Here is a 14,135-nt window from a genome sequence, read left to right as displayed (position 1 = left end):
TTCTACAGCTTTAGTTTTCCTATTAACTTGCCCTATCCCCATGTAGTTTTCTAATGACAATTAACACCACACAGATCAGTCACCAGGGCGAAAAAAGACACTGAATGCTGAAACGTTGCAACTACTTCAGCATCAGAATAAAAATCATGATGATGATGAAAATTTTAAAAACCAAGATTAAAAAACTAAATTTTCCCCATATAACATACACACATTCTTGGTACATTTTAATAAAATGTACAAACCTTAGTTTTGTAATTTCTTAATTGACCCCAAAACTACAGGTTCAATTAAAAACAGAGGTTGTTTGGAACAAAAACCAGCAGCCATATGGAGTTCCCAGGACCATTGTATTAGAGTGACTCATACTTATTTCCAAATTCAACAAATCAAATTTCTCAACTGTAGCTTCTAAACAATACAATTATAAAAATAAATGGGTTCTTGTCAGTTTGACAAGGAACTGAAGTTCTTTAGGTTAGCTAATGTAATATAAATACCAATGATAAGTATTGTTATAGTATAATAAAAATAAAAAAAGATCATCAGAACCATATCATGTCTCCTAAGCTCGTCAGTTTGTAACAGGAGAAGATAAACGATTTTCATAACACCCATTCTAAATTATTATTATAGTTCTGCCTCAGTCAGTTTGAGCAGTTTCCCCTTCAATTTCAACTCTAAGCAATGCTTTCAGAGGTATACACTTACTTAACAACAGTACTAAGTAAGAAAAGAGCAGATCACAGAATTTACATACATATTAAATAGACAAGATTTTGGGAAAAGTAGAGTGGTTGTGATTACTACTGTTCCATGGCTTTCGTCACTGTGTGGACCATGATTTTGACTTTTGCAAAGGTAATGTGGAGCTGTAAGCAATTTCTTTTCTCAATGAACTATATCAAGTGGAGTTTTTGTCTTTATCTTCTGCTGCCAAGTGACTTTACTCACTTTAACTTACTTTTAACGGTAAGAAGCCTTAAACCAAAATGACTGCAGAGCTTTACATTTAACATGCTATGGTCTATATACAGATGCTGCATTCATAAAGATAAGCAGTATTGAATATAGATTGCAAAACACATCATATACTGTATTTATTTCTGCAAGCTTAAAATACAGTTGTAGTTAGAGGCTGATGAATAATTAATAACTATTAGTCAACACTGCTGTATTCATGAGCCTAATAAATTTACACACATTTATTCTAGACTTGCATTTATAATCATGATATATACAAACATATGCACAACACATTTGAATATATTTGGCTTGATACAGAAATAAACATTAAAGCTTGACACTATATATGATAATGGAATGATAAGGTTAAAACAGCAAGGTCTTTTTTTAGAAAGGGTGAAAATTTAGAACTTTCTATTATGCTGTGTCACACATGCACATCACACAATCACCTTCCAGGCTCATCAGAGGTAAGCAATATCACCCCCGGACAGAGGAGGATCTGTCTCTGACAATATTCATCTCTTTTCTCACCTGCAGTACCAAGAAAATGCCCAGTTAGAGCAACTGACTCCACCCCTTACAGCAGAAGTCCTATAAGAACACAGATGCACCTGAAAGAGAAGTCTCAATCTGTACCTGAACTCGTTAAGAGGATGGAGCTCCTAGCCAAGGCCCACTCTGAGCTATTGATGCCTGAAGCCAAGAAGTCTACCATTATTTCTGTTGTTTTACACTGTTTTTGAGCCCGTTTTTTGATAGTAACAAAATAGGATTAAAAGGGGCAACCTGCCTGGCACCCCAACACTTCCTTGGAGTCCTCTTGTGTTCTTCCACCTGTTCACAATTCTTATATATACTGTGGGCATGTGGCTACATATGACAGAAAGTCCAACATCCCACTCATAATTAACAGATGTAGAGCAATGCCCAACTCTAGGAAAAGGTGTTCATACATGATCACTTGACTATTGAAACCAAAAAAAGTTATAAAATAGTAGACATGCCACAAGAAGATTTAAGGAACACTATAGGATGAAAAGGACATATTTGTTATTTATTTGCCAAATGGGGGCTGGGCAGTCTCATGGCCTTGTTTTGTTTTGTTTTCTCCAGCCCTTATTTGTTTTATTTTTTCTGTCCTCCAGGCCATTGGACCTTACTTTATTCTTTGTTCCTTAGTATTGCATAATCTCATTTTTATATTTTTCTTTTTTCTTTCTTCATCTTGTAAAGTACTTTGAGCTACATCATTTGTATAAAAAACATGGTATATAAATAAATGTTGTTGTTGTTATGCCCAGGAATAACCAGATTCTACTTTATATAACTTTGCATACTATTAGCTGTTTTTATGTTTTGTTTCTATCCTAATCTACATACTCCAAGATTTTGTCTGCACTTCCTTTATTTTCACACCTTGCATGAAGGTTTACACTAAAAAGAGGACAGAACCTAGTCAGGGAAGACCGGACTGGGATGCTCATTTAGAGGTAAGAGCAAAGATAACTGCCAGAAGACACAATTTCCTGTCCAGGAAAACAGACTGTGATTTTGTTTTCCATTTAAAGTATGCAACTGGGGAGCTGCCTTGACAAACCAGTATCTAGCAGGCAATGTAGGTGGAAGGCTTTAGCAACACCGAAGGCTACTACATAGTTCTTGCCTGAAGTAAGAAAGCATTCCCAGTTTTGGAAATCTTTAGGCACTTACTCAAGCTACTATGACTTTGGAACTGAAAGATGAACCTGTAAAACTTACTAAAAGGCAATAATAGAAGCCAGAAGACAAAGACAGAGGCAGATATTGAGAAGATATAAGGTAAAGGACTTGTACAGTGCTTGAGAAGTAAGCAAGTGAGCAAGCCATTCCACTGCAAATATTTTTCTTTTTATAATCTGTATCTTTTTATATTAAGTGTCACTACCAAATATTGATTAAGACAACCACAAACAGCACCTCTACTAAGGAAATATACTAGTTTATATGTACATTTTTGACAATAGAAAAAACTAAAGAGTAAAGAACAAGTCAACTGTTGAAGCATCACTTTTTTGACAACAAAATCATCCAGAACTTAATGGATGCTGTCCTATACAAAGTGTGATTTTTTTTTTCTTAAGATATATAAGTTGTTCATTTTTAAGTAAAATTGAAAAGGTGATCAGTGTTGAAATAGAGACAGTTACCATAAGTAGTACAAATGATCTTATGATTTAAATCCATAATGCCTACCTGATGAATTCTGTTTTTCCTTGCATGGTTCAAGTAGATCTTTGTACTCCACACCAGTGTGAATCTCCACTCCCAGAATTAAAGCTACCTTTACTAGGATCAGCTGCAACTGTCTTATACCTGCAACACAGGTTTAAAAAAATGAAAAAAAAAAAACACAAACACTTTGTTTTAGTAAAAAATGAAAAATCTTACAGTATTTCAATTAATAGAACATGCCTCAACTTTTCTCTTCTACATATCATGCAACTTTTCCAGCTTAATCTGTTTCCTTTGTGGATGCTTTCACCTTCCCTATTTCTACCTTCCATCCTGATTCTATGGGTTAGTTTTTCTTCTTGGTTATTTATTATTGTTATACTGTTTTCCTGCAACAGCATTTTGAATACAGTTACAAAATCTTAAAATGTTTGAGTCAACAATGAGAATTACAGACAAACAATTTAATATTGATTAGTCAGAATATGAATAAATGAAAAAAATACATATTAACATCCAATGGGGCATGAATTTGAATCTTATGTCAAATTAAGTCAATTTGGACTTGTCCAGATTTAATTATCTAATTACTTTATGGATTTAATTAATTTAAAAGTCTCCTTAGAATATAACTGGAAAAATCTTCCAGTCCACCAGACACCGTTACAGATATCTCTTTATATAATTTTGAATTCAAAATGTTATTTGTGAAACAGTAATTAGCATGAACAAAACAGGCTGACCAAATGTGTGCCACTGCAGCTACAACTTTAAATATCTTTATCCATTTCATGTGCACAGCAAGGATTAAACTAACAAACATTTAAAGTGCATATACAGTCAGGTGCAAGTTTGTGAACACACAGCTGATATTTGCTTTACATCATATAATGACAAAGTTTCAACTTCATTTGGGCTAGTTTGATTTCTGTTATGCTGTTCTGATTAATTACAACTAGAACAGTCATATTGCTTACTAACAAACTTTTAAATTAATTTTTAACTAAAAACAAATATGTAGACTGGAATGTATGTTATTTTTGAGTGTGTATATAACTTTACCTATTGTAAAATTGATTTTCTTAGCACATTGTTGCAAGAAGTATTTTAAGTTATGTGTGTACCATATGTGCACTGTAGTACTAGTAACAGCTATAAGTAATAGATGCATTTTTGTCCAAATTTTTTCCTGAGGAAAAGTGATTTTTAGTGGAAAGTTAAACATTGGTTTACAATCTGAACCCCTGTGACGCCTACTATCAAATTGCGGTTTCCCTAAAGATCTCCCTTTGAGTGCTGCATACAACCTTTGCTTCCAGAATCAGAATTCATCATCCACACGTGTCCAAAAGCCATGATGATCAGAAAATTATATTGATTGGTAAATCATCACCATGAGTCAGAAAGTTGGCTGCGATCAAGCTTACCAGATCATCTTAAAACTATAAGCAAGTGGACAATTTACCGCAGGATTACAATCGTACTGTCCTGCTATAAAACTACCTTTAAGTGCAAAAAAACACATGAGATGAACCGCCATAGATGGGGAATAGGTGATGCTAACAGATGCGACCATCACCGAGTTTAAAAATTACACTGGGCATGAGTGGGGACTAGTTGGGCAATGGCACAATGCAAAAATATATGGTGCCAATTGTCAAAACAGTGTGAAAAAACTATGGTTACAGGTGCCATTTCAGTATTCAGGCATGGTGGCCTGTGGATACTGCCAAAAAACCACCACAATGATAGGAGCAATTTATTTGAAGGTGCTGAAGGACAAGCTCCCAAATTTTATGGCAATACCTGGTAAAACTTATTTTGAACAGGATGGGGCACCCTGTCACACAAGCAAGACAGTGAAGGCATGGCTTGCAGCAGATGGATCAGTTTTTAGATCTGTGACTTGGCAATTCACAAGACCTCAATCTAACTGAAAATGAATGAATGACAATGAAGAAAGCCGTTGCTAAAATGCACTCAATATCTATGGAAGACCTGAAACACAATATCAAACAAGTTTGGGAGTCACAGATTGCAGAAGAGTACTGTCATCAACTCTGCCATTCCATGCCTGCTCGGATCTAGGCTGAAATCAATAATAAAGGCCAACATAAAATACTAAAAACACTTCTAGTAGCGACAACAGCTACTGGATTATTGTCAAATGTAACTTCATTCATGGCTTGCACTGTGCAGACTAAAAGAATTACCAGTGGCTGCTTTAATTTTACTTACTTTTATGTTTTACTTTTCAATATTTGGCATATTTGCGCACCTCCATGCTGCATTCATAAACTTTTGCACCTGACTTTACAGTATGAAAGTACTGTTTTTATAAATACACTTTTAAGCACTTTTTTATCATTGTAAAAGTCATTCACAATGCCAACTACAAAAGAGAATTTGCCTTTCTCTGCAGAAAGGACTGGCGTAGATTTGGAGATTTCCTGTTGATTTCATATTATAGAAACTCCAAAATTTGCATTAAATTCTACCCTCTGTACATTACATATAAAAGTAACAGATTTTTTAAATCCACTTTCATATACTATACAATTTACACACACAGTTAGTTATGTATAATACATATAGTCATGTGAAAATGTATACCCCTGAAAATAGACATTTTCAACATATTTGAGCAGGTACCCAGTTGATCTTTTCATTTTTCTTTTTGTTTTTGAGGTATTCCTTGGTGAATTTGCTAGTGTGTTTTGAATCTTTATTTTGCTGAAAGGTCCATTTGCAATTCAATTTCAAATTTCAGACAGATGAACTCCCATCCTCCTCAAGAAAACTTTGATACGATGCAGAATTCATAGCTGACTCAATGACTGCAAGCTGGCCAGGCCCCAAGGCGGCAAAGCAACCCCAAAACATAACACTTTCACCACCATGCTTCACAGCTGGTACAAGCTTCTCCTGAAATGCAGTCTTCAGTTTACACCAAACAAGTCTTTTGTTACTGGTGACAGACAACTCTTTCTTTGAATCATCTGTCCAGAACATGTTGTTCCAGAAGGCCCAGTCTTTGCTTAAATGGCAAACTAATGTTGCTCTAATGTTCTTTTTAGATAGAAAAGTTGGGAATGTTCCTTGCACACCTCGTATGTAGGTCAAATATGTGCAGTTTCTTTCTCATTGTAGCACTGCACTTTGACACCAATGGTTGCAAGAGTTGCCTGAATATCCCACAATGAAATGTGAAGTTCTTACGGACTTTGCTTAGCATCAAACAGTCAGCTCTTATGCCAAATTTGCTAGGCCAGCCAGTCCTGAACTTAACAGTCATTTGAAAACTATAATTAAAGATTTTCCTTACAGTGGATTTCAAATAATTTTGCAATCTTTTTAAATTCCCTGCCAGACTCAGACATTCACAGCCTTCTTTCTGAGGGCATTAGAGAGTTCTTTTGATCTAGGTATGATGACTCTACACATGTCAACAACAAAGAGAACACCAGACCCCAGATATCTGTAGTTTAAATACTCCCCAAAGACGTGATAATTATTGGTACCCAATCTGGAACACCAGATTTGGAGTTTATGGATTTGAAGTAGTGATAAATGTATGGGTTTGCTTATTTTTTTCCCAAGTGACAATCTGCATTGTTATAGTACAATGTGAAATTTAATACACCCTGACAATTTTTTGTCCCATTTGCTCAAGTATAACACCTTTATCTGTTCAATATGTTGAAAAAGTAAACAATTTCCATGGGGTCTACTTCCTTTTTTCACTACGACTATATTTTAAAATTGCTGTATGATAATGGCATTTGGATTTGAAAAAATAAACTGATTGTCTATTGAGAAGGGGATTACAGAATACTAAAAATAATTTTAGATTCAATGTACCTAGCAAAATCATTACCAGTACTTACTGATATGGTCAAGGGAGCCACTGCAGAACTTGCCATAGAACTTTTTGGCTGACAGATTGCGGAGATCGTGGATTGTGTAAGGCCAGAGATGCAACACATTGTGTCTTGAGAAGGCATCCCTCTTCTCAATTAGGACCACTTTGGCACCTAGTAAGGCCAGCTCAATGGCGACACGTAGTCCACAGGGTCCAGCTCCCAGCACTAAACACTAGAAAAAAAATTAGAAGATGGATAGAAACTCAACATAGATTATCACTTACAAATTTCCATACAGTAATACCCTAGTTGCAAAATGCTCAATAAAAATGCAACAGTCTGCAGATCGCTCAGTTTTAAAGGAGCAATTTTCCAAAATATTTGGAAATGTTTAATGACGAGCACTGACCTTTTGACAGGCACAAGGGGAACTTTACTGGACAAGATCCTTTTTTTTTTAATTTGTTGTCATACCCGGATGGAGGTGGTACCCAGGCGGGACGCCTGAGAAGACAGGAGGAGGGCTTGTGCCTCCTCCAGACATTGAGGGGGCGACCGCCCTGGAGGCCTCGGGTAAAGAGCTGGGAAGCTCGACCCTGTCGGGACCCGGGGTTACCGCCAGGGGGACCCCAATACCAGGAAGACCCTAGACATCACCACTTCTGCCACACCAGGAAGTGCTGGGGGGATGAGAACACAGGGACACCTGGAGTACTTCCGGGGAGACAGCCGGCACTTCTGTCACACTGGGGCGTGTCGGTGAGAGATTGCCGGGAACACACCTGGAGCACATCCGGGTGCTTATTTAAAGGGGCCGCCTCCCTGCAGAAGGGACAAGAGTCGGGTGGAAGAGTGACAAGGTCTTTGGAGGAGGCAAGAGGCGGCCTGAAGAAGAGAGAGAAAAGGCATTGGATTGGCCTGGACTGAGGGGTATTGGGGATTGGCGAGCATGGAACTGTGAAAAAACAATGAAAAATAAAAGTGTGCTTGGTGACATGAGCGTGTCTGCCTGTCTGTGTCCAGGGCAATGTTCACATTGTATATGCATATTACTGTACACTTTTATTTGTGTGTTTTTCCAATTCACAGGAAATTTGGATACAACCTCAGGAACACTATAATATTCACCTTGGTAAAAGTGTTTTCCATGTCTACTGATTATATTAGATTATCAGAAATGGTATTACACTGCCCCTCTACTGCACATACATTTGATATTTTTCTATAAATTGCCTTTTGAGAGTCAAATGTTCAGTAATTTACTACCTTGGCCATCTGGTACCATCAGTGACCTTTTTTTGTATATTAACCATTCACAGCAAGGAAAAGTAACATTTTTATAAACCAGAGCCCCGATTACTAAGTACACGTATTAAAGTTATTTCTTCACAATCATGGTATGTATTATTTTGCCACATAAAACTGTGTTATAAAGTGAAGTATATTTTATAAATATTAAAAAAATATCCAGCTCGCTTCTTGCTATAATGGAACTAATGGGTATTGGGGTCCCATTGTAAAGAAAAGCCTTAAAACTTTCCCATAAAGATTTTTGAATTTGCACGTAACTGAACTCAGTTTGGAAAAACTTTGTTCAGTAATTGCTGTTGATACAGGCAATGTGACATACATTTTCAACAATTTAAACAGTGCTGGAATTAACACTAAATTCTTTAAATATATCCAGTATTGCTCGGGCATTATTTTTTGGCAAGGTGTATGAAGATATGTATATGGTGTAATGAAATACTCGTATCTCAATTAGTAGACTGATCAGACTGTCTTTGAATAATACTGTCAAAATAAAATGATCAAAGCTACAAGCAGACATGAAGATGTACTCTCAAAGATGTCCAGTTTTACAATGCTTTGCTGTAATGCAATATGCTGGAATGCATAAGCATAAAATGATGTGCACTGTTACCAACATTTTCTGAATAACCAATGCATTTTGAAACATGAAAGCTAGTGTTACAAACAGAGTGAATGTCTGCAGCTACAGTTCTGTAAAAGGTGGGACATCCCTGGCCAAATTGCATATTTCATTGAGATTTCAAGTAAAAGTAACTGTATTTACTATTTCAGCAGTTCAGAAGAAAAAGCAACGGTATTTTTATGGAAATGTTAATGTATAGTTATGATTTACTTGATAAATAAAAAAAAAAAGATTAAATATGTCATTTGCAAACATTTGGGCACCATACTTTCTGCATAGTCCACAAGCTGTTCTACCTGTACATTTTCTAGGTCTTCCAAATCTTGTCTTGACCTCCACAGTTCCCTTTAAACTAACATTCTGAATAAGATTTCTGACTGTGGTAATTGCAAGCTGTAGAAGGAGGACAATAATTTTGTAGCTTTATCCTACTTTGTAGGCACCAATTAATTTAAATTTAAAATCCTCAGTCATTTGCTTAGTCTTGCACAATGCTTGAAGAGTTATAAAGAATTCATTAGGGTCTGTAAATGTCATCAGTAGTCAATTCTAAATGAGAATTATTGAGCAGACTAACACTTAAAGAGCTAACCCAGACCAGACTGAAGACCAAACGAATTCAGAGACCTTACAACTGAAAGAGTACCCAAACCTTTGAAAATGGCACATTTACTCTTTCATATTGTCAAACAGTAGTGAACTACTATTACTCCAGTCTACTTATTGTAGTGTTTAAAGTATTACCAAATAGGATAATATTGCAAGTGCAAAAATATCTGCGATATTTTCCACTACATTGCCTGCTCTTTGCCTTATCTTACTCAGTTGAGAATATTCAACAAGGTGGGGAAAATACAGGTCATATTTAAAACAAAGAAAAAACATCAAATTTTTCCAGAATTTTTCTTCAGAATTTGAGGTAATTTATTGATGTTATTCTTATGTAGTTAGGTTTGACCTCTGCTAAACATATATTACTTTTGAAGTAATAATACATTGAAAAAAATTAAGTACATTCAATCATCTATTTTATTACTTGCTTAGTACCATTCAAACCAGCCATGGCCCCACCCTATAATAATAACACACAGCCCCTGCTCATATTGTACTTTAAAATATGAAGTTACCAAAGAACTGCTGGTAAAAATATTCACAGCAGTGATATCATCAAAAAATGTCACTTTGTGGAACATTATTGTTTTAGTCCTGTCTCTGTTATATACAGTATGTGGTACTTTTTTAAATAAATGCATTTATGACATTACACTGTATATAAGCAAAATGCATGGTATCCATAGCTAATAAACCTTATAAAAACCTATGTAAATAATCAATAGCATTTGTGATTTCATTAATTCCATTAACAGATTTTGATCTACCTGTATTTGGTCTAGTCCATGGGGGGAACTTTCTTTTGTGGTGCGAAACTAACACATTTGGCTGTCTATTGTACAAAAAGCCAGCACTGAAAAACAGGCAAACTTAGCCACTCTGTTACAACAAAATAAAGAACTAAAAAAACAACCTATAGTAGCATCCATTATGAGAATTATCATTGTTTTTACTGGTAAACATAATACTATTAAATTAATTATTGATTAATTACACATACTTTTTAAACTCTGAGTGTTAGTTAACTTTAGTACTTTATTAGTATTTTCCATATATAGGCACATCCTTGTTTTTCATTTTTTTCCTAGCCTACACCAGACATTCCTGCTGAAAACATGATTTGAAAAAGACCACAAACTACCTTACTGGAAGCATGTTTGTCTCATACTGACCCGTGCTATATTATCAAAGATGCAAATATTCAGTAAGAACTACTATACATCACAAATTTCCAATACTGTACACAGTTTTACATAGGTCAGTTCTTATTTATTCATAACTAGCAAAATACCCACACTTCACAGCAGAGAAGTAGTGTGTTAAAGATGTTATGCAAAAAAGGTAACATTTTAAAAATAACGTAACGTGATTGTCAATGTAATTGTTGTAGGCTTATTTTAGTATTGAGAATGATGAGTATGATTGTAAATGTTGTGTATGAGAAATACACATTTTTAGGATGCAAGGATCTCTTTGTAAACACGCTTGCAGTTCTACCCGCAGGCTGTAAAATGTCTGCTGAGCTTACTCTTGAGCATGCAACGTACAGTTGGCCATGTGAGAACCAATCTTGTGTCAAGTTAATGCCGACCTTTTTTAGAGTCTGGCCCTGTGACTTATTTATTGTCATAGCGAAGCAGACCCTTACTGGAAATTGGAGGCATTTGAATTGGAATGGTCAGAGGGTATGAGAGGGATGCGAGGAATAAATACAGTCTTCTCCGAGCCTGTTTCAGTGAAGACAGTTGCCTCAATAAGGTTCGTGTGCAGAGATTCGATTTAAAGCCTGGTGCTATTACAAATTTTTGGTGGTTGTAAGTTTCGTAGTAAAGCAGTGGAGTAAATGAAAAGGCAAGAGTCACCAGCAGGCAGACGTGAAGCAAGGGGAACAATAACAGGCTTGAAGCGTTGGAGTAAAGAAGAAGGGAGCAGTGAGCACGAACAGCTGAGGACAGTAAGGAAGCGAGTGAGGAGACACATGAGCACGGGATGTCGTTAATGTATATAGGCAGTGAGCCAACCACGTGGTACGTGTGTGGACAGCAGCCGTGTGGAAAAAGGAAGGGGGACCGGGAGTGGCCTTTGTATGTAAAATAAATCTTTTAATGGAAATAAGGAATGAAACCGCCAAAAGGAGAGCTCAGTTCCTAAACTTCCTTATGGCGTAATGGTGAGAACCGCCAAAAAGAAGACATTATTTTCAAAAGTTCATTACGGGGCACAACACAAAATGAAACATACTTAACATTTTTAAGTACACTGTAAATGATGAGCATGAGAAAATTGGAAGTAGCAGAAATAGTAAGGAGGGGATTCCCCTATTTATATATACAGTTTAGGGGGTACACCCGTTTCCACCACTTGGGTGTTGTAATAGGACATGAAACATACCTAACTTTTATAAATCCACTGCAAGGAATGAGCATGCAAAATTCCAGCTTCCCACATATATGGAAAGTGGGAAAATCAGTGATGAGTCAGTAAGGGCTTTGCCTTTTATATGTGTAAATAGCAAAATACCTGCGCTTCGTAACGGAGTAGTGTGTTAAAGAAGTTATGAAAAGGAAACATTTTAAAAATAACATAACCAGTGGTAAAGCAAGGAAGACTCCGTAATAAGGACAGTTGGGTGCACGTAGAAGGGGTGCCTGCTAACCTAAAAGGGATATTCAGAGCCAACGGCTTTACTTGTCTGTTGTGGAGCAGGCGTCGGCCATAGATGGAGGCTAACGCCGAGTCACCCGGGTGAGACGGACTTCATGTATACTAATAAAAGGCAAAGCCCTCACTGACTCACTCACTCACTCACTTACTGACTCATCACTAATTCTCCAACTTCCTGTGTAGGTAGAAGGCTGAAATTTGGCAGGCTCATTCCTTACAGCTTACTTACAAAGTTGGGCAGGTTTCATTTCGAAATTCTACACGTAATGGTCATAACAGGAACCTATTTTTTCGTCCATATACTATAATAGACTTCTGCTCGATGCCCAAGCCCGATGTAACTCCGCCTCCCACGTAATTTAGTGCCTGCCCATATAAGGCCGTCCGTCAGCGGCAATCCAATAGAAACACTGCCGCTAAATATTCACGGGTGAAGGACTGTGCTTATGCAGAGTAAGATGAGATGGTCAGGGTGGTGTTTGGCACAAACTCGGCAAATTAAGTGCCGGGTCTTAGCTAACATTAAATACAGCCATGGACATCGCACAAGATGGCACCAGCACAGCTGGAAACCTTCAATGCATGTACACCGAGCGGCTCACGTGAAATGACGCATTGCACAGACAAAAAGCAACAGTTCCAAAGAGTGCTGTACAAAAACCGAATTACACAATTGAGAAGGCAGCAAAAAAATATGAAGCGTGTGATACATACAAGCATATTAATTAAGTGCAGCTACTGCGGAAACAAAACACACGGTGGAAAAACCTCAATGTCCCGCTAAAGGAACACAGTGTAAAAAAAAAACCTGTGCATGCAGTGTGTCACGTCTCAGATAAAGAGGAAGATGAGCCGTTTATTGATGCAGTAAGAAACGAATCGATGAATGAAACCTGTTATCTTTACAACGACTGACAAACACAGAATGTAACTTGAACACATCCTACAAATACGAACCTGATTGAAAGAAATAAAGACAATCAAATCCTTGATGACAGCAACACTCAGTAACACTCACAAAACAAATACTGTATATTGACAGTCATGTTACGTTAATTTTAAAATGTTCCCTTTTCTTTTTCATAACTTCTTTAACACACTACTTCTCTGCTGCGAAGCGCGGGTATATATACATATATAAACCACACGTCGTGGTGCAATGGTAGAGACTTCGCCTCTAGCGCCGACGACCGAGGTTCGATTCCCGAGAGGGGTGCACTGAGTATGTACGCGCGCTTCCCAATTCATTTTACCTTCGCATCCCCTTGGTTTGAGACGTATGAAAAAATATGCGGTTAACGCAGAAAGACAGATCACCAATTGAAGCTTTATGAATAATGGATACTTTATTCGCCATCAATGACTATTTTGGTAAAGCCATACTCAGTGTATTCATTAGATGAACGGTAAAAAAGTAAGAGCGAGGGGAGGGTGATTTATTGAGGCACGCAGGCAAAATCACAATAGCACGCGGGCTCGATGTACTGTAGTGCGCGTCAACTCAATCTGAATTGCACGATCACATTCGAAAAAATTCTTTTCAAGTTCTATTTAGTCCATATGTGTCAAACTCAAGGCCCACGGGCCACATCTGGCCTGTGAGATCATTTTATATACTGTATTATTGTTATTAATGGCCCGGGGATATGAAGCGCTGGTAACACAATAAACTACAGATCCCATAATGCAGCGCTTCAGCGGACTTGCCGAACACTTACCACGTTAATCAAATCTGGCTTATGATGCTGCAAGTTATTGCGAAGCTAGCCCACACGATGCCGAAGAGAAAAGTTGATTCTGAAAATAGAGCCTTTAAAAACTGATGGGAGGCTGAGTATATGCTTACTGACATTGCTGGTAAACCCGTGTGTCTCATTTGT

The 14,135-nt window shown here is 37.1% G+C and overlaps 1 protein-coding gene across 3 annotated transcripts in view; it reads right to left on the bottom strand.

The window, feature by feature from the left end:
- Positions 1-14,135, bottom strand: part of LOC120525937 (F-actin-monooxygenase mical1-like) — a 115,581-nt gene that overhangs the window by 72,927 nt on the left and 28,519 nt on the right. For all 3 annotated transcript variants that reach the window (XM_039748647.1, XM_039748643.1, XM_039748644.1), the window contains 2 exons: positions 7,068-7,275; positions 3,202-3,321 (listed from right to left, as the gene is read on the bottom strand). In XM_039748647.1, coding sequence (XP_039604581.1) covers positions 3,202-3,321; positions 7,068-7,275 — 328 coding nt within the window. The remainder of the gene's footprint in view (positions 1-3,201; positions 3,322-7,067; positions 7,276-14,135) is intronic.

Source organism: Polypterus senegalus, chromosome 3 (genome assembly GCF_016835505.1).
Source record: "Polypterus senegalus isolate Bchr_013 chromosome 3, ASM1683550v1, whole genome shotgun sequence".
NCBI lineage: Eukaryota > Metazoa > Chordata > Cladistia > Polypteriformes > Polypteridae > Polypterus > Polypterus senegalus.
The sequence above is the reverse complement of the archived record's forward strand: the minus strand, read 5'-3'. Positions and strand labels throughout refer to the sequence as shown.